At 40.5% G+C, this 20174-nt stretch overlaps 1 protein-coding gene across 2 annotated transcripts in view; it reads left to right on the top strand.

Moving 5' to 3' along the window:
* The first annotated feature begins 867 nt into the window (after positions 1 to 867).
* Positions 868 to 20174, top strand: part of scn4ba (sodium channel, voltage-gated, type IV, beta a) — a 21597-nt gene continuing 2290 nt past the window's right edge. Inside the window, exons 1-6 of one of the 2 annotated variants that reach the window (XM_030067247.1) lie at positions 868 to 1582; positions 12654 to 12817; positions 13319 to 13538; positions 13708 to 13837; positions 14806 to 14906; positions 16012 to 17176. In XM_030067247.1, the coding sequence (XP_029923107.1) occupies positions 1489 to 1582; positions 12654 to 12817; positions 13319 to 13538; positions 13708 to 13837; positions 14806 to 14899 (702 nt within the window). In that variant the 5' untranslated portion in view covers positions 868 to 1488 and the 3' untranslated portion in view covers positions 14900 to 14906; positions 16012 to 17176. Of the gene's footprint in view, positions 1583 to 12653; positions 12818 to 13318; positions 13539 to 13707; positions 13838 to 14805; positions 15990 to 16011; positions 17177 to 20174 lie in introns of those variants that run through there. The other variant, XR_003929230.1, reaches the window with a different exon arrangement.

Here is a 20174-nt window from a genome sequence, read left to right on the forward strand (position 1 = left end):
GGAAAGTGCCACACCATATTCAGGACCATTTCAGATATTATTTACTGCTAATGTAAGAGAGGTGTGAGAATTGACTTTATCTTTTTATGTTGATATTATTGAGGGAGCATGGGGTTGTTTCAGTTTGAAAATAAATAAATAAATAAATACTTTGACAGAACATAGGACCTTAGGAACATTGAGTGGACCCCTACAAAACCCATATGCTTTCAGTAGCACATCCCTCCCATCAGAACACATATTGTATAACTGAACAAGAGGGGAAAGAGAGAGGGATAAGTCAGAGAGTAAAATATAAAACTTTGAAAATACAGCTGAACATAGTCAAATTCTGATACAGCATGTTGTAGGGAGGCTGCCGGCACAGACATCCAGCAAGAGGTTAAGGAGTGAAAGCAGAGAAGAGAGCAAAACAGGGGTGTGTGGTGTGGGTGAAGAAACCCATCCGTGTCTGAGACCCTCTGAAGTAAGGCTGACTCAGCCTTACTGTGTGTTGGATGTATGTGTGTGTGTGTATGTGTGGTAGCAGTTACCACCCCCCAGTACACTACCCCCCTCCTCTCTCTCTCTCTCTCTCTCTCTCTCTCTCTCTCTCTCTCTCTCTCTCTCTCTCTCCCTCTCTCTCTCTACCTCTACCTCTGCAGTAGCTCTTCCGCTCATTCGTCCCTGTGCCGGCCGGGGAGACACGCGCTTTCTGCTTTTCCGCCTGACTGCTGGCTCTGCTCCAGTCTCCCCCTGTAACCCCCCCCTCCCTCTACCCTGCACACCCCCAGCCTATGTCTCCCCCTGTGGGGCTTTTTGGCCAGCCTGCTTCCCCGGCTGTTTCTGCTGCTGCTGCTGCTGCTGGAGCTGGAGCTGTGGATTTGTCTGACGCTACACCGCAACACCAGCACTGCTCTGCCTGTCCTTTCCTCTCTGCTTGCCGCCTCTCTCTCTGCCTTGCCGGGTAATCACCACCGAGCCCGCCACAGACAGACAGACAGAGAGAGAAAACAGAGAGAGAGAGAGGGAGTGAGGGAGAGAGGAAAGGACCTGCACTCTTCATTCAACTGCTGCAGTCTCCCATCTGTCTCTCTGTCCTTCCCTCTGTCTTCCCGGGCAGGGGAGCAGCAGAGGGAGGCACTGGAAGGGAGAGAGCTCTCTCAAGGAATTTATCCTCCTCTATCTGTGCTTGCTTCTTCCTGTTCATTGCTGGGACAGAGTACAAGGGAGGAGAGAAGAGGGAGGGACTGAAGAGGAGAACCAGTGTGCTACAGCACTTCAGGCTCTGCCTTCAGCTGCAACAGCTCAGTGTCCCACCTCATTCTAGAGACACTTAACACACACACACATCTTGAAGTCGTGCACACACACATATTCACATAGACTGGGCTGACTGCAGACTGGACAAACTGACAGACTGATAGACAGAGACACACACACATTCATACATACATACATCCAGTGAGACAGACAGACAGACAGCGAGAGAGACAGACAAGTGGTGTCATGGCGTCAGTGGACAGCACCGGTTCAAGTGTCTCCAGCCGTTTGAGATCGGGGGATGTGTTTCATGCCGGGCTGGCAGTTGCACTGCTGTTGGGTGAGTTATACTTCTCACTATATCTTATACCCCCCCTCATGTCATTCCTCACTTCTCCACTCCTGTGCCTTTCTGTTATGCCAGGACTTTGTGCCTGTATTCTTCTGTCACTGCAGGGTGAATCCCTCTATCCGTCCATACCTTTACACTGCCCCCTCCATACCTTCCTCCTCTGCTCCATTCCTCTGCTTCTGTGCTTGATGCCAGTGTGGGTGGGTGGGTGGGTGGTTCACTGCTGTCATATTTAACCCCCTCCCACCCCCATGCCTTTTTATTGCTCCATGCAAACATCTGCTGCTCTGTCGTTCCTTGTCTGTGTTACCTCTCCTGACTCATCCAGCTCACCCTGCTCTCCGTCCCCCTCTCCCTCTCTCTCCTCACCAGTCAGGCTAAAATGTATGGCGATGTCACAGGTGTGGTTACTTGTTGCTGGACTGAGAGCATCATGGACAATAACATTCAACCCTAAGCTGATCTGAACTTGGATTTACTGGAAGGCTGGCTAGGTGATCGGGTTGACAAACAGGATGGGTGGCAGGCAGACTGAGTCACTGGCTGGCCAGCTGGCTGGGTGCTTGACTTGTTCGTTGGGTGGTAGGGATTTGTATTTCAGTAAACACATCTAACACAAAGCATAAAGCATCTGAGGTGTTTCATGGGTGAAAAAATTAAAATGTGGCTCAAAAAGTGTTATTTTGAAGGTAAAAAAAATAAATAAATAAAAATAAAGGAGCTGAGGCCCTGTTTACTACTTGCTCTATGGTGAAAACCTAGCAGGATTTTTTTTAGAAACCATTGATGTCTAAAATAGAAATCAAGAGGTCCATACAATATATTTATAAAATAAATAAATTAATTAAAAATTACAGACCTTTAAGTGGCCTTCCCCAGTGCGACACACACTAAAGGCAGCTGCTAGACTTATTAACACAATTTGTAGACACATGAGGGTTCTTGATTCTTATGCTGTATAAATGTTTGTGTGTCATAGACATCATTCAGTTAATTTTGTTTTGTGTGTGTATGTGTGTGTGTGTGTGTGTGTGTGTACGTGTACGTGCGTGCACAGCAGTAGTAGATGTGAAGCCGTCGTGCTCCACAGTCTCACAGAATTTTATGCAATAGCCTTGAGTGAGTGTGTTTTTCGTCGATCTTACACCCACAAAATCCCGTGTGGATACTAAGGGACATAATATAACCTGTGGTGGCAAAAAGGGGGAAAAAACACACAAAAACATCTATTGCATGTTAAAATGTAAATTAACAAATATTTGTCATCGACATACAGTAATTTAGCCAGGAAAAGTGCCTACTTTATTTCAGTTTTTCACATACTTTTAACATAATGCTTGCTGACTCACTTGTTAACAATGAAACATGACATACTGTAGCATTAAAACTGACTGTTGTATATAAAATATTACATAACTACTTCACATGACTAAAGTTAAAAAAAAAAAAAAAAAAAATACTAACATTTTGGCAGCAGATTTTCTTAAGGTCATTGTGCTGAAATGTTGAGAACAATTCTGCCAAAATGATGGTTGTCACTACAGTCTTAATTGAATTAATGAATATGAATTAATGAATATGCTGCTTTTTTTCCCTATTTTTTTTTCTACTCATACATAAAACATAATCCAAATGAAAATCATCTCAGTCAACCATGTTGTTTTATAAGCTATAAATACCATAAGGGCACAGACCACCCTGATCAGACTATCCTGTCATACAGTGAAGATGTGCTGGTAGTGCAAAAGCAGTGAAGGTGATATGCAGGTAATCAAATAATGTGGAAATGTTCTGTCAAACATATTTTTCAGAGGCATGTCTTTGATAGCTGTTTTTGCACAGTCTTGGAGCAGAACACCAAGCAGTCATCTGCACTGTGTTCCTCACTTCAGAAACATTTCTTGGCATGATTACAGATCATGATTACAACCTCTCACGGCATTTGAAATGGTGAATATTTGTCAAGCTCCATGTAGCTAACTAACAGACAGACAGGAAATGCTGTAGCACACTGGTTTCATTGTGCTACACAACAATTCAGCTTTTCAGGATGGTCAGAGTGGCGGCCATTTTCATGAGGACCATTGCCGTGGTGCTGTTGGGCCAACTTCTGTATGAACTGACCTGCAGCAAGTTGCTGATTCGCTGAGGCAGGAGGTTTTGCAGTGAGGATCAAAGCAGTGGAGAAGTTAATTAAGCTGTCACTTATGCCTCCACTGGTGGGCTTTTACATGTTGCTGCTGTTAAGTGGGTAAAATCAAAGATTTAGATGTCTTTGCATAGTGAGAAGTGGTTATAGCTGGTCATCGTTGCAGCTAGAGGAATTAATCTGCTCCAGACAATGTCAAATAGCCATTTTAATTTAGCAAACACCTTTCACATAGTGCTTGTTCAATTTAACATGCACCATTATAGTTAGGGCTAGGGTTGACTATAAGAGTTAACAGCATTTATGAGGTTATAGTGAGTAAAATGTATGTTTGATGATGCTCACTAGCTGGGTTTGCAAGTTTGCAGATGCTGACTTGAGGAGCTATGTTAGTAAGATAAGCGTTAGCTGTGATAATGTTATGCTAATGTTGCCAATTTCACTTTTGAGCTGAGTTTCGACAGTTGCGGAAGCACTTGTGTTGCCCAGCAGGACACAGATTCAAATGTTCACGATGCTTGCCTTAATTTCTGCTGTAAGCCTACAGGCACAGTACAACATATCTGCACTTAAAGGCCCTACTGGCTTGCATTGTCACCATAGCAACTAACCATAATTGCCATTTTATGCTATGCCAGCCAAATGACAATGACAAACAGTGCAATGAGTGCATTCTACCCCATACAAGTTCTGTGACCGGGACATTCATCATTACATAACCATCGGTGGCCTATCAGGGGTCTAGTTTGTAACACTGACATTAGACTGGGAGCAGCCAGTCCCCTTTCCAGTACTGTAACTTCATTCATGCTGTGTACTGTTCTCTTTGACATTGGGACACCAAATTTTTAATATTCCTTCCTTTATGTTGGACACTTTATGTTAGATTTGGTAATATTTAAGTCTGTGTCTTTATTTGTGTTGTTCTTCCCTAAGGGTGGCTGCTTTTGTAATTAGTAGGGCACCTTGTTTTGTTCTGTTCCTAATTGCTTTTGAGTTCTGCTAAGTTCTAAACGGTATGATGCAGTTGAAGCATTTAAATGCAAATTTATATTTTAGGCCTTACTTATGAATATTGTTGTATGTTGTAAATGTATGATGTTCCTTTTAGCTTACAATTTACATTCCTTTTGGTTTCTGTCAATATTCATCTGTAACAGTGCTTCCCGTTTTCATTCTTTAAATCATTAATGATAAATCTCAGGCATAGGCATACAGTGCATGAGGGGAAAGAGAAGAGGGCCTATTCTAAAGCAGCCATCACAAATTAGCGGACAGCAGTCCAGGTCCAGACCCAATTGTGGTTTGTATTGCCACATCTTGTCCAATCTTGTGCATTATTTAAATCACATCACAGTCAATCAAAGCAATTATATAGTAGGAAGCACTTGTATTCAGTGAGAGAGAATAGCAAATGTAGGAGAAAAAGAAAAATGCCAAAGATGTGTTACAGATAAATCCATATTTGTTGACTTTGTTTTTCATCCAGTGAAACAGCTGTGTTTTTGTTCTACCTAATGTTACCTCAGTTTTCCATCAGGCACTTAATGTTACCGGCAGATTTACTGATAAACACTCAGGATGAAGATCCCGTCTTGTTCAGAGGAGGACTGAACACCTATACACCTATATACATATAAACCCTCAGTACTGCATCCATATATGCCGAGAAATCTTAAGACAAGTTAGATACAGTCCTATGATGACTTGGACCTCTGCTGCAGACAACCTTTGAGTAACTGGACCAAAATTTTTAAAAAAGGATATTTTCACTTAACCCTAATACATTTGTCCATCCAGTGTCATTTCACAAGATTTCCAGTCTTCAGCAAACTTCCCTATCTCCCTGCACATCCAATGGGGCTGAATGGATACACATTTGTAGAAACTGTCAAAACTGGTTGTAAGGTTTCCTTTTTTTTTTTTTAAGAGCAGATAAATACAGTTTTTCAGGGTTCTCAGGAAATCCACTTCCCAATAAAATGACTAATATCTTCAACTGCAGCAACAGCCCATGTTGCCCATCCAGCTTCAGTGGTTCCTGGACAGCATCTGCAGCGGAAAAAAAAAAAAAAAAAAGAACTGTGATTCAGAGCGCTAGTTGAGTCTCCTTATTGATGCTCTAAGTCAGTCCTGCACATTTTGACCCAAATCACTGGCCAGGATTCACCAAGTAAACAAATATAAAGCCAAACACGGCTAACAGAATTTTCACAATGGTCTCATTTTTACACAGCCATTAGAGCTCATACTCTAAAACAGTGTCATTTTTATTGTACTAAATGGAGAGGGAAAGAGATGAAAAAAGTACTTTGTTTCCATGATCTGTTTTAAAAGGTATTTCATGATTGGCCTCTCCCCTTTCTCCCTTCTGGAAAGGCTAACAACAGCCCATTATTCCCATAAAGCCGGACCAAGTTCTGGAGACCCAGCCACATCCGGATGACATGTTTTTGCCAAATTCCTGCAGCAATCTCTGAAGACAACTATTGTAATACTAAGGCAGGAAATCAGGATAATGCACGACATGTGAGACTGTAAGGGGAGTAACTGACAAAGAAAACATCAGTACAACATGCTATCCACAAAGATATTACATACAGTATGAGGGAAATTTATGACAGTAACTTACTGTCAAGTCTGTCCTCACATTCCCTTGATTATTCCCTTGGGACTCCATTAGTCAGCCTTTAAGCGCCTGGATCATTCATCATACACTTCATGATCTGTTTTATGTTACAGGACAACTGAACAATAAACAGGTGCTGGAAGTCAGACTACTTTATGGAATAAAAATCCTCTGTCTAGGGAATAGGGTTAGGGGAATTTCAAAGATTCATTGATTGATGCTTCCCTCTCTATAGATAAATGTGTCATGCAAAAATCTCCAAATACTTGGGAAAAGGCTTGATTACACTTAAGTCCAGATGAAATGGCATTTAACTTCAATATGGTGACATAACTTCGATATGGTGACATATTTGCGAGTGAAACAGGATCACCAAGCGAGATGTAACACTTGAGGATGGATTGACAGGTGGATGTCATGATATTATTGGTTGGAACTGGCTGTTTCATGCCTACGTCATATTTTGTTTTACATCATATATTCTCACTTTTTTGCCTATATTGTTGAATAGCTGCATACAGTGACTAAGGATGTGATGTGAAAGGGTTAAAGGGGCATTTTTCTTTTCATCTCAGCTTTCAAGGAGTAGCATGTATTGTTTGAAAGTTACATAATGCTGAGTGAAAATCATCTCAAACCTTGCATAAATTCCAAATTCATTTGCTTGCAAGCCTCAGACTGTAGTGTCATGCAGCACATTGCCATAACAGATTGTATAGTATGTTTATTTGTCATTTAGTACAAACAAGTGGTAGCCATGAGAAGTATGGTATAGAACAGGTTCCACACAAGCTGCAGAGTGTCTCAGGGGTTACAAGGTCACTGCAGGGTAACACTATGCTCCATTAAGGCAGTGGGTTTACATTTTCCTCTTCATCCACAGCCAGAGCAGCTTAACATTTATTCAGTTGGAATGTAAACTTGATGGTAATTACACACTGATGCTTGTCTGCATTGTGTAAGAGTGTGTTAGCAGTGTGCAGGGTTAATGTGATGTCCCCGCCACCAGCAGCTCTGTTGATTGAGCTCTTTAGCTGCTGTTGTAATTCTCTGCCCTGTTGTCATTCATTCACCTTGGAGAGAGACATCTTCATCTCCCTCCCTCTGCTCCTCCCTCGTGACTCCCTCCACCTCTTCCTACCACCTCCATCACTCCCGCTCCCCGTTCATCTCTCCTCTCTCCTTCCTTGTTTTTTCCGTCCCTTCACAACTCTTTCCCTCCTCCCTCACTCCTCCCATCACTTCTCTCAGTCTCCTTCTCTCTATGTCTCCATCTTCCTCCTCTCCCTCCTTCTCTCAGGGTGGTAATAGCGTCCTCGGTCAGTTCTCTGTAGGTTCACTCAGAAATACATTAACCCTTCAGTTCCTGGCCTACTTTACACACCACTCCTCACCTTGATAGTCAGGCAAGGTCGCACACATACACGCATGCACGTGCACGTACACACACACACACACACACACACACACACACACACACACACACATAGGAACACATAGTTTCATTCCCTCCCATTTGGTTCAGTGATTCAGATATTGATGTTGTCCAACTGGGGCAAAGAGATATCTGATAGTGGAGCTAAAAATACCACATACTTCAGCTTATTACTCTTGTACACACGCGCACATACGCACGCAAATGCACACATACATTAAAACAAATACTGCATTTGTTCACAGGGTCTTGCAAACATACACATGCAAATACAACCACATGCATACCTTTATAAAAATACGGACATGTACAAACACAGACACACACATTCTGTCACATGCATGCTAACATAAATTACTATCACATGTAGGTGTTGTGGGAACACATTGTTATCATAGGAGAGTAGAGGAGAGGAAGAGGATAGTAGAGAGGCGAGGTGTAAAATGAGGGAGGTGCCAAATCTATTTCTAGGTGTGAGATGGAACACTCCTCCCATATATATGAAAGATCATCATGTTTCCATTGTGGTAAAGACACATTGCATGTACTCTTTTAAAGGAATGCTCTCCCTTGTGCTGTGACTTGTTCTCCTTGGCATCTTTGTTGAGACTAAGAAATATTTACGCATGAGAAACAATGTTCATAAGCATATTTACGTTGTAGCATTAGCATGCACAATTAAACGTGAAGGTCGAGAAACATACTGGCAGAGCAATCTCAATTCTGCATTTGATGTTGAGAGTGAGCCCTCTATTAAAATACACCACTGAAGTGGTCTTTTTTATTCATATGAGAAAATGAAGTTTTATTAATGATGTGTAACACTTCTAAATTTACACAGGCAGTTACACACTTTCATCCATGTGAGCTGCTCAGTGCAACCACAGCCTTTTACAGCTGGCCAATGTGCAGATCTGCTGGAGAAGTTGGTTAAGTGCCTTGGTCGAGGGGACAATGACAGCAGTTGTTGAAGAAGGGCGGGATGATTATTCGTTCGCTCCCATTCACGCCCAGATTTTCCCAGCCAGACAAGGAATTCAAACTGGTGCCCAGTCACAAGGAACTCCTTAAAACTTTCAACTGCTCCTGATTTCACCACCACTCCAAAAAAAAAAAAAAAAAACACCCCACAAAAACATTCATGTATTAATTATAAGCAGCCCAGCTCTCCTCGAATCTCCCCTTATATAGCGATAGCATCCCTGAGGAACCGGCTCTGAGAATGAGCGAGACAGAGAGAGAAAGAGGCAGACAGAAAAAAAACAGGAGTGAAAGAGAAGGTGCTCAGTGCTGCATAAAGAAGATGGGCTTAAGAGCCCATTAAAAAACAGTAAAAAGAGAAACAGGGAAGAACACAGAGACCCCAAATGGCCCAGGCCTCCCTACCCTGAGAGCAGAGGGGGGAAATCAAGATTGCTACAGAGGAAGGGGGGGGTATGAGGAGACAGAAGATGAGAGGAAAAATCAGGCATTTGGCATTGTATTCACAGATTTGTGTATGTTCAAATGTTTTTGGATGTATGCTCATGCCACTGCCTACACAGGTGTGCATGTTTGAACAGGAAAAGGAGGGAGGAGGCAACAGTGGTGCTGGGTTCAACACAGTAGTACATCTATCTCCCATCTCCCCCATTTGGAATGTTATTTACTAAGAATCAGTGCCGTATGGCTATTGTATGGCCATTGGCTCTAAATGATTTAACTTTGTTTCTGAGAAATTGCTGTTGGTTCTGTATGTCAAATAGTACTAAAGAATACAATACCTATGAGCCACAATGATGATTACTAAGGTGAAGAAGAAGGTGAAGATGATGCCAATTTCACTAAACTTGTGAAGTTGGCATCTTCTTCATCTGGTAGGATGAAGCAGCCCTTGCCGAGTACAACGATGGAAAGCACTGGAATGCAGTTTTGTCCGTTCCACATCAGTGGAACAAACAAACCAACAAACAAAAACACTGCATTGTAGTTGCTGACATGATCATGAAATGTCTATAGAAAGTCATCTCAAAGCTACAAAGCTCATCTTCACCAGCACAGGCAACAGAATTTGAAGCTCGGCAAATGGACGTTTCTTTGTGGGACTTGTAGTTGTTTTATCCTCTAAAATTGTGACATAGTGTTTCCCAGAAGCCTGAATTACTTTGACACAGTTCTTATTTGTTTGTACTGATGATTCAGCTGGGTCAGTTTCATGCCCATCCAAATGCTGGGAAAGTTTAATCACATGACATTTTCAGAACATTGGATGCCCAGAGTGACACCCATTCTCCAACTGTAACAATTTGACTCTGTTCTCTTTGTTATGCAATATTCATAACTTTCACCCATCGATTGATCAAGTATTTAATGTCGTCATTTGATGATTAGCTAAACCTCAAGGGGCGTAACATGCAATAAACATATATGCCAACTTGTGGACTGTTCATAACACAAACATATGAATATCGTAAAAAAGACCCTTTACATTAAACAGAACATGCGCCAAGCATTTTCTTGAACATTACAGTGGGTCACAGATAAATATTCTTAAGTACAATGTCATACTAGCAGTGCATACAACTTTAAAAATAAATAAAATGCACACAGTATGTTGCAAATGTCAACCTTTTGAATGACAGTTGAGAATGTAATTTCTCAGGACTCTAGCTCATAGTGTCCTTGTAATGCTATTATCATTCTGTCTGCTAACAGCACATTAACTGCCAACATGCAATCCTTTTGATGATGGCAACATTCTGTTTTTTTTTTTTTTTTTTCCATGCACAGTGCTACATGCACTTCGCAATCGATTTAATCACATGTAATTCCAAATTGCCTGTTGTATAGTAGCAGTGTCAATACAATCAAAATGGTAATTCTTCTAACCATATTGTGATATCATTGTGTGCAGAGCATTCAACGCCAAGGCCACTATAACTGTGGCTGATTAGAGAAGAAAACCCCATTTTCACTGAGGAGGAATACCAGGGGGATTTTAATGTTATCTTGTTTTGCTAATATCGATGTCTTCACAGTACCGAGAGGAAGTGGTGCAAAATTCCTATACTGATGTAATCCCTTGCTCTCACACACACACATTCTCTCTTTCCTTCTCTCTCTCTAACACATGCACCCTGTTCATGTGTAAGGTGATCCTGAGTGGGTCAGCGTGGAGGAGAGTGTCTATAAATAGGTCCCAAGAGTGCGGGTGACATCAAAACAACAATCTGAGAATTACACCAGCTGTCGTGCCATAACCCCCCTCAGCAAGACTCAAACCAGTACAAGTCGTTAAGTTAGTTATCGGTGTTGCTGGGAATAGCATTACAGTATCACTGTCTTTGCACGATGGTCTCTTGAGGACATTGATGATACTGTGAATTAAACTGGATTTATGTTTTGGGGTTCGGCTGGTTTGTCTGTCTGCCTCCCTGTCTATTAGTAAGTTTTATTTTGTCTGCCAGTTTGTCTGTTAATCTGTCCTAGTCAGCCTGTCATTCAGCTGTATATGTTCTAGCCTGGTCTCCTGACTTGGTTAATGAACCAGTGGCAGCAACGATTAAAAACTTTAATACATGCAATTTGCACCTCCCTTCTACATTATCTCCTTTTTGCCTTCTGTCTCTTTTCTCTGACTTCTCATCTTTCCAGTTGTTTTTTCCACTGTTTTTTTTTTCATGATTTCACTTTCCCTCTTCCCATTTTATCCCCACTCTTACCTTTCTTTCTTTCTTTCTTTCTTTCTTTCTTTCAGCATAGAGGTGTGGAAATAATCTTGGCCTAATTGACCACCTTCTACAAAAACAAAAGTCATATTTACAGACTGGGGATTGCATGTCCAAAAACCAACAATAACACAAAAGGGTTATGGTAAAAACGGTCTCTTATCAGACAGTGATGTCAAGATTGTGGCTATTTTATGAACTTACAGTAAGTCAGCCACTTAGGTTTGTCCGGGCACTACTTATCAACCGCACTAATCTTTTCAAGCACTCCTCGGAGGAAGCAGACCCATATTGCTATCGAGTAAATTGTATATTCATTAATTTGTCATATACTCATAAATTGTGTATTTGGTGCCATTATGTGAAGAAGGCAGAAGTGGAAACGCGTTTTGCTAAACAATATAGAATATGAGTCCCATTTTAAAGTCACTGTGCATTATATGATGATTTGAGGGAACCCCTTTTTTGTGAAATATAAATTCAAAAGTTATTATGATCAAATGATGGGGGAAAGTAGAATGGCAATTTAGAAATTATGGCAATTTAGCTACAAGTTTTGTAGCTAAGGCGTGCAATAATAGGGAAGCTAAATTATTCTCCTAAAGAAACTGATTTATCTCTGTACCTGGATATTGGAATTTGTGCACCCTGAAACCATATATCTGTTAATATTTGGGCTTTTTGGTACACCTCTCTGCTATCACAATATACTGATGATGGAGCAAAACTAGAATACTTAGTAAGACATTATCTACATTGGACTTCAAGTTTAGTTGTGCTGGTATTAAGTGTGTATTGTTGTGCCATTTGCTTTGTTTGATGCTTGCCCCCTATTTGTGTATTTTTTCCTCAATGACTCCGTGGATAATAGTGTCTCATGAGCCATTCAAGACCAGGCACCATTAAGCATGCAAGCCACTGAAATAAACAAATCAATCAATCAATTATGCATGAATGTTCCCTCAACCTCAAAATTGGTTCTGCCTTTGACAAGCATTTGTTTATAGGTAAAATTGATATGTGACCTCTGTCTGAAATATCCATGGCCTACCGATTTCTAAGGTGTGCTAAGATTTCTTTTTCTTTTCTTTTCTTTTTTTTTCAAATACTTGCTTTCCCCTTTTTCTCACTCCTTGCAGGGGTGTGGTGTGTTGGTGGGCTGGAGGTGTCAACGGGGAAAGTGTCCACTGTTGAGGCAATGAATGGCTCTACAGTCCTGTTGCCCTGCACCTACTCCTCCTGTATTGGCATCAAAAACCTCTACTTCAACTGGCACTATAATGACAATGGAACAATGCAAAAGGTAGCTGGATGGGTTGTTTGTGGTGCTCAAACGGTCAAGAAATGTTCATGTGAAAAACTCAACAGCAACAGCGGATACCCATCATAATCCACAGTCCTCAGGGGCAACAAGTCTCATTGGGGGTATCTATGCACACTGAATTTGAACTGACTGGGGGTGTATGGATACAGTTTGCCTGTGTTCTTTGGCAGGAAATAGCTCCCAACAAAATTCTTCCCCACTGAGAGTTGTGGATTTTTCGCGCATCTGTGTCACTGTCTTTGGAAAGGCTGCTGAGTTTTTCACTTTTGTCACTTTAAGTATAGGGGTGACAGGAGACAGGGAAGATTGTGGCAGCCTGGTGTGTTCTTTTGTGTGTTGTGTATGTTCCTGCAGTATGAAGAATATAAGTTATAACTTACTGACTCATGCTCATGTACATTTATGTGCATGTGGTTGCATGCTTGGTTGTCTCTGTTTGTGTGTATGTCTGTGTACATGTGTATGTGTGCATGAATGCAGCTGTGCGAGGCAGTAATTCCTGTTGAGGGTGTGGAGCCTCGGGTCAGTGTGTACCACGATCGTGTGGACTTTGTCGGCTCCTCGAAGAAAAACAACCTCTCCATTTTGCTGTGGAACATCAGTTTCGAGGATGAAGGAGAGTATGTCTGCTTCGCCAAGAACCCAAAAGAGAAAAACCGCAACCACAGTGCAGTTTTCACTCTTAAAGTGGTGGACCAACGTATGTAACACACACACACGACTGACACACACACATGGCTCTGCCTAAATACCAATGATTTTGCATACACACAAAGAAGTGGAGAGGTTTTCTGTCCCTCTCTGCATTGTTTTCTTAGACTCTTCATCCTTCTCCTCTTCCCTCCCAACCTCTCTCTCCCTCTCTCCAGTGAAGGAGGTTGACAACACACTGACGGTCATCATTGTCTCAGTAGTGGGTGGTGTCATTGGCTTAGTTATAATTGTCATGGTGATAAAGGCCCTGGTTGTTCACTTCCTGCTGAAGGATGATGAGAAGAAGTAAGTATATCACTGGCACTGGTTATGATGACATCAGCTAGAAGAAATGTGCTACAATGTTTACAGACAGGATGCATCAAAGTAATTTCATGACTTATAATTTGTTCCTTCTAAAAAAACACAATCAACACTAAAGCACACAAACAAACAAATAATAAACATTGCTATTACTGCTTCTGGAAACAGAAAACTCATCACTTTGCTGCATCACCATTTAGTACAGCGAATGAAAACGCTGCCATCAACTGTGTGTAGACTGAATCACAACTGCATTATATAAACTAGCAATGGATAGCAAAATAAAATGTATTCATATAAAATGTGGCATGTTACTATGAGATGATTTCTTTCTCATAAGTGAGAGATACTGCGATCCAATTCACATGTGCCACGTCCCCATGAAGTTTTAAAAGTGACATGCTCTTAAAAACATTCTTGTATGGGTTAGACTAATATTTGTAAAGAGCTGATATGGCTATGCAACTTGAATCATGACAGTGTATACATCTTGAAGTTGCCAAAATGAATTAAATATAGTACATATCTACCAAAAATGACTTGGCAAGCTCAGTATTGGTGTCATTACAGTGTTAATTGCTGATTTGATTTTTTTTTTTTTTTTTTTTTTTTTTTTGCTCATTTTAATTTAATTATAGAGTCTATGGTATAATAAAAGTGGGTGCACCTTATTTTGGAATGAAAAAGGACAGCAAATACAGTATTTCTAGGCTTTACAATTTGTACTTTTACACATATGTGAGTAAAATCTAACACAAGACGATAATTTGAGAACCTATGAGCTGCCTTGGAGAAAATCTTGAACGTTGTTTCATATTGTATTTATTCTTTATGTGTTTATTTACTTATTAATGTGTGGATGTGTGCTTTTTTATGGTATTAACTCCCACCTCCTTCCTTCTATGATCTCTGTGCATGTGCTCACTTTTTCTTTTCTATGTTCCTTCCAGCAAAGAGTGCCTGGTCAGCTCTTCAGGGAACGACAACACAGAGAATGGACTTTCAGGAGCCAAAGCCGACAACAAAGCGACACCAAAGGCATGAGCAAAATGTAAAGTATGTCTGTATGTTTGTATATATGTGTCCGAAAAATGTACACATTCAGAGAAAACGCTGTTATCAATGGACTGTTTTATCTCAATCGTGGCTAAACTAATAGAACATGTAAAATATATATTTTAAATCATGCTTGAGATTTGGAAAGTGATAATGTGCAGAAGTCTGGCTCACACTGTAAATGGCAGCTCATGTGTAGGACAGTCTGCAGCCTGTGTGATCAAACTCTGTTGTACATTACACAAGAACCTCATAGCCTACTTCCTCCACAGTGGGACCTCAGCAGTCCTTCTAGATGGTATAAGAGCACGGTATGGTAGGAAGACCACTAATCCAACACATTGGAGTTTTTTTTTAATACCTTTTTTTATTCACATTTTTTGTCCACAAGTCACAAGTTGGTGTGGTGAAAAGACAGCTCGATAGTTACACTGAAAGCTTGATGGCAAAATTTAGCCTAAATCTAAAAGTTTGTGTTATACCCAGTATATTTATTTTACCTCTAGGCTTTCGTGAACTTAAAAAAATCAGTGAGGCCAAGATTTTTTTTGATACTTCATACTTAAATTACACTTTTCCCATTCTATCATATATAGTGCTATTATACAGAAGGCAAACTACGACGCGCCGAATGCTAAGGTTGCCTGTTGCCTATTAGAGTATGCTGTTGCACTTTGAAATATGACACAGTGTCCCTCCAGATATTCACTATCCATTGTTTTCATTTTGTTCAAATGGGAAATGGTGAAATGATGATGTTTTGTAAGACTGAACATTTGTAAGAAGAGCAGTAGAAGGATGCAGTATAAGGTTGTCCATCACACATTCAGAGTTGTGACAGTGCATAATGGCTGTCGTGTCAATATGGTGAATTTCTAACAAATGTCAGTATTTTTATTCTCTGACCCCTCCATATTCCCATATTTCTTCAAACTAAAATGGCTAAAACACATTATTAGGGAGAAAATACCACTACTAGAACCGTGGTAGTTTACAATAGCGACGCTTTGATTATTGGTGATACTTCAATGGCCCACAGCCACTTTGACACACAGTCAACAGCCTCAGTTGACAAGCAGTTGTTTTTTTTTTTACAAAAGTGTGTCCCAGGACATCTTAACTGACTAGTATGCTGTGATGTGGCAATACAAACAACTCCCATGTGTAAGTGTGAACAGTTTTTGGAACTTCATTTCTGACATGAGCCATTCAAAGCTGATCAAACTGTCACATTTTATACCCATGAGAAAAAAAATTAACATAGAAAACCCAAAATATCTCATCTCATGTAAGAAACAGAAAACTGCTGTCTCTCTAAGGCGCACAAAGAGTTAGGAATGGATGAGGTTCTATTGTAATACACAGCCTTAAACCCCTAAATCAAACTTGGACCCCGACAAACCTGACCAGAGGGAACACACACCATTACTCTGCCACAATGGACTGCCATAATCTATCAACTGCCATGATGTACACTGAAGAACAGCACAAATACTCCTGCCAAACTTTTCTCTAACCCTCACCGCACACTTGGACCCAAACCCAACTATGAACCGAAAGCAGAGGAGCATTCAACACTCTATTTTGTCCACAAACCTGAGCCAACATGTTGCTTGCATAATGCAAACTGTTTTCCAAGACACACAGAGCATAACAGAGCATAGTGCACATAGAGCATAAATGGGTTTAAGTGTCATTAGTTGCAATACTTTTCTTTCAATCAATGAGAGACATCATTTTAGAGAGCATTGCTTATAAAATAACATCTCACCATTTTGCTCATACTGGACTGACTGCAGTCATTTAATATGGCTTACTGTTCTAGCCAAGAGCCTCCTGCAAACCACATGTTGAATGCACCTATGATCTTTAAACCTGATCTTTCACAGAGCCTTTTGGCACTGATCCAACCTTTGACCTTAACCACTGCCATGGCAATCTGAACTTTACCTTACATGTTTACCGCAGGGTCCAGGTTTGACATACCGGGAGAGGCTGAACTTGGCCAGCGAGCCAGACCAATAGGGGAGGTGTTTGGTTCATTAAAGCTGACAGCTTTAAGTTTTGCTGGCTCAGTACAGGCTTGCTAGGCTGACAGATGAGCTTGCTAAGGTCACTAGTGGATCCAGTTCTGCACACGTTATATTGTTTTGCTTTAGATGAAACACAGGTGCCTGTTCTGCTTCTGCTCCCCCTGCTGGTGGGAGGGTAAAAAACACAGAAAATTAACTTAAAAAAACAAAAACAAAAACAAAAAAAACAACCCTTACCCTCATCGAAGACAATCCCCAGACAACCTAACTCCCTATAGAAATGAATGAACTTTAATCATGCTGCTTCTGACTAATAACCAATGCATTTTTAGCATGTGTGCATTTTTATATATCTTCATATAAATATATGTTGTCGAGTGTCAGGATACAGAAAGAGTTTTGCTCGTCTCCTGTCCCATCTAATCCTTCACATCAACCTTATCTGATAAAGCACTTCTGCCAATACTGCTACACATTTTCTTACCCCTTTAACCAGGTCAGGGTGAATCAGAAATGGCTTTTAGAGTTGTGGTTTGTAGGAATTTTTAGGGGGAAGACTCATTTATACACATTCAAAGGTAGGAACATGTTAATACCAACAAAATTATATACAATAGGCTGCTGAACAGCTCCACTACAGCAGGAGCTAAGTCAGCTACTTTGTTCAAAGGCAAGTCACTGGTATATAGGCGGAGAGTGCAACATATAGTAAGCAGCTCTCCAGTTTCACTTCCATGGAATCATCAATTTGTGGATTCTGACCACCGTCCAATCAAAACCTGCTTCACTTAACCCAAAGGCAACTCTATACCAACACAGTAGACACATATATTCTTGTACTGCAGTAGTCTAAACACTTCCCTTGACACTGCCTCAGTGATAGACATAGCACAGCACTGGGATGGATCATTGCAAAAGAATGTAAGATCTCTGTCAGGGAGAATATTACAAATACATGGGCAGTGTTCAAATTGTACATTTTAATCAACTGATGACATGGATAATGCTGAATGAATGTTCATATTTCTAAGAAAAGGCCAGTGGCATGTGTTTCTTTGCCAACCCTCTGTGTTAAGAACAGAAGGTTTACCCCTACTTCCAGTATTTTATCTTGTTAAAGGTACAGATTAGTCTATATCAGAAGTTCGTGCAAAAAGAAAGCTTTTGGTCTTCAAATGGTGTCTTAGCACTAAACTTTTTTGTTGTTTTCTGGTTTTTGGTTGGAGTGCAGGTTTTACAAGATTTTGGTGAACATAATATATGCCTATATAGAGCTGCTGAAAGAGATGTTTCGGATGAATGACAGCTGGAAACTCTTGAGAAGTAGTCACATCTTACTAATAATAGATATTCAGTAAAATAGGTATTCATTCACACAGTATGTCTCCTAATACTTTTAAATTCTAGCATTTCTACTTTGTCCCACTGTAAGTCAATAATCAGGGATGAACGTAGTGCTAAGATGCCTGTTTGAAACCAGGACTTGCGATCAGTGGGTTCATTCTTAGTGCAAACCAATAGTCACCTCTCTGATACTTCCACAACAGCTGCCCCACCCACAAACATAATTTAGATGGCTGGGGCAGCTGATATCTCCACACACACACACACACACACACACACAACATACATGCCCAGTGAGAGCCACTTTGTTACTGAAGTGCAGTAGGCTACACTGGCCCCATACTCTAACGATACAGCACATTACCACTGAAAAGATGAGAGTTGGTGCACAAAATTGAGAAACTGTGGAGATGTCGTCATTGTCATGGTTTTATGTTGGACATAGTAAGACTTTACCCAAACCATAATTTTGGCATTGTCTTTATCAGATTTGAGTGCCTGACATAGGCGATGTGTCTGTCAAAACGGTTTAATATTTGTCTGGCAAAATGCTGTCATGTTAGAATGGGGCTCCTCGCCTTTGGAAAGACTTATTTCATTTTCTTTACTTGTTCACTTCTATCAGCCTGCTGTGCTCCAATACTGGAGTGCATTTCCCTTCTTGCTTTCAGTGGAAGCAATAAGACAGACATCAGAATATGCAATAACCTGTTATATAGCACTTTAGCTGTGTGGACTGGCTATGGTGGCGCTCTGTCTGCGCAGATGTATGTATCTATGGTAACAGTATCCACTCAGTGCTAATGTATCTAAGCCAGGCTAATGTATTGACATTGGACTCATGTATCTACATTAGACAGATGTATCTGAGATGGATCAATCCATATTTGCTCCCATTTACACCAGGCATCAAAATCCCAGTGCAGATGAACAATGGATCAAGACGATTCTAGGCATCACTCCAAGCTACATTATGTAATAATACTCACCTCTTATTATTATTATTATTATTATTATTATTATTATTATTATTATCATTATTATTATTAGTAGTAGTAGTAGTAGTAGTAGTATCATTATTATTATGCCCCCCTTCTAATTGGTCAAAGGTAATTCTCTAGTAGTTTTTGGAAAACCAATAGCTACCATGTTTTTTTTTTGTTTTTGTTTTTTTTTACACCTATCCTAAAATATATATATCAAGGTTATGTGACTGCAGAGGCATTAATTCCACCAGGTTACATGCTAATATGCTAAATTAAGAACAGTTTGTCAGTGAGGTTGTCAGGCTGTAATGTATTGCATGCCCATCAACACTTACTTACTTCTAATGGACTCATTCTAATGGATTCATTTTTGTTCAACAGCCTCATTGAATCCCCCCACACCCACCTCCCACACCCCTCCACACCCCCCAGTTTATGGTTTTAAACACTTAGACAGTTAGATACACTTAGATAGTTACTACAAACAACCTCAACATCTACAACACAAAACTCATAGCAGTAAAATCCAGTAGCTCTAAACCTTTTGTGTGCATTTACATTTGATTTGAAATCTGCCTTGATGCCAAATTTGATGCATATTTTATTTGCATTGAAATTTTATTGCCAAGTATAAATGGGATTGGGACTGATCTGTTTTCACTGGAGTGAGGTACTGATCAATCTCAAAATGTACTGGCCTACTACAGCATAGTGAGTACTGTAAAAAAACAAACAAACTGTAATTATTAACGCTGTTTACCTGCAGTGTTAGCAGTGATACAGTGTTCTTGTTGTGTTGTGAACCTGTGAATGTTCTGGATGTAAGGAAGCACTTACACACACACACACACACACACACACACACACACACACAGACACACCTACAAACACACACACACA

This window comes from Myripristis murdjan, chromosome 13 (assembly GCF_902150065.1).
Source record: "Myripristis murdjan chromosome 13, fMyrMur1.1, whole genome shotgun sequence".
Lineage (NCBI taxonomy): Eukaryota > Metazoa > Chordata > Actinopteri > Holocentriformes > Holocentridae > Myripristis > Myripristis murdjan.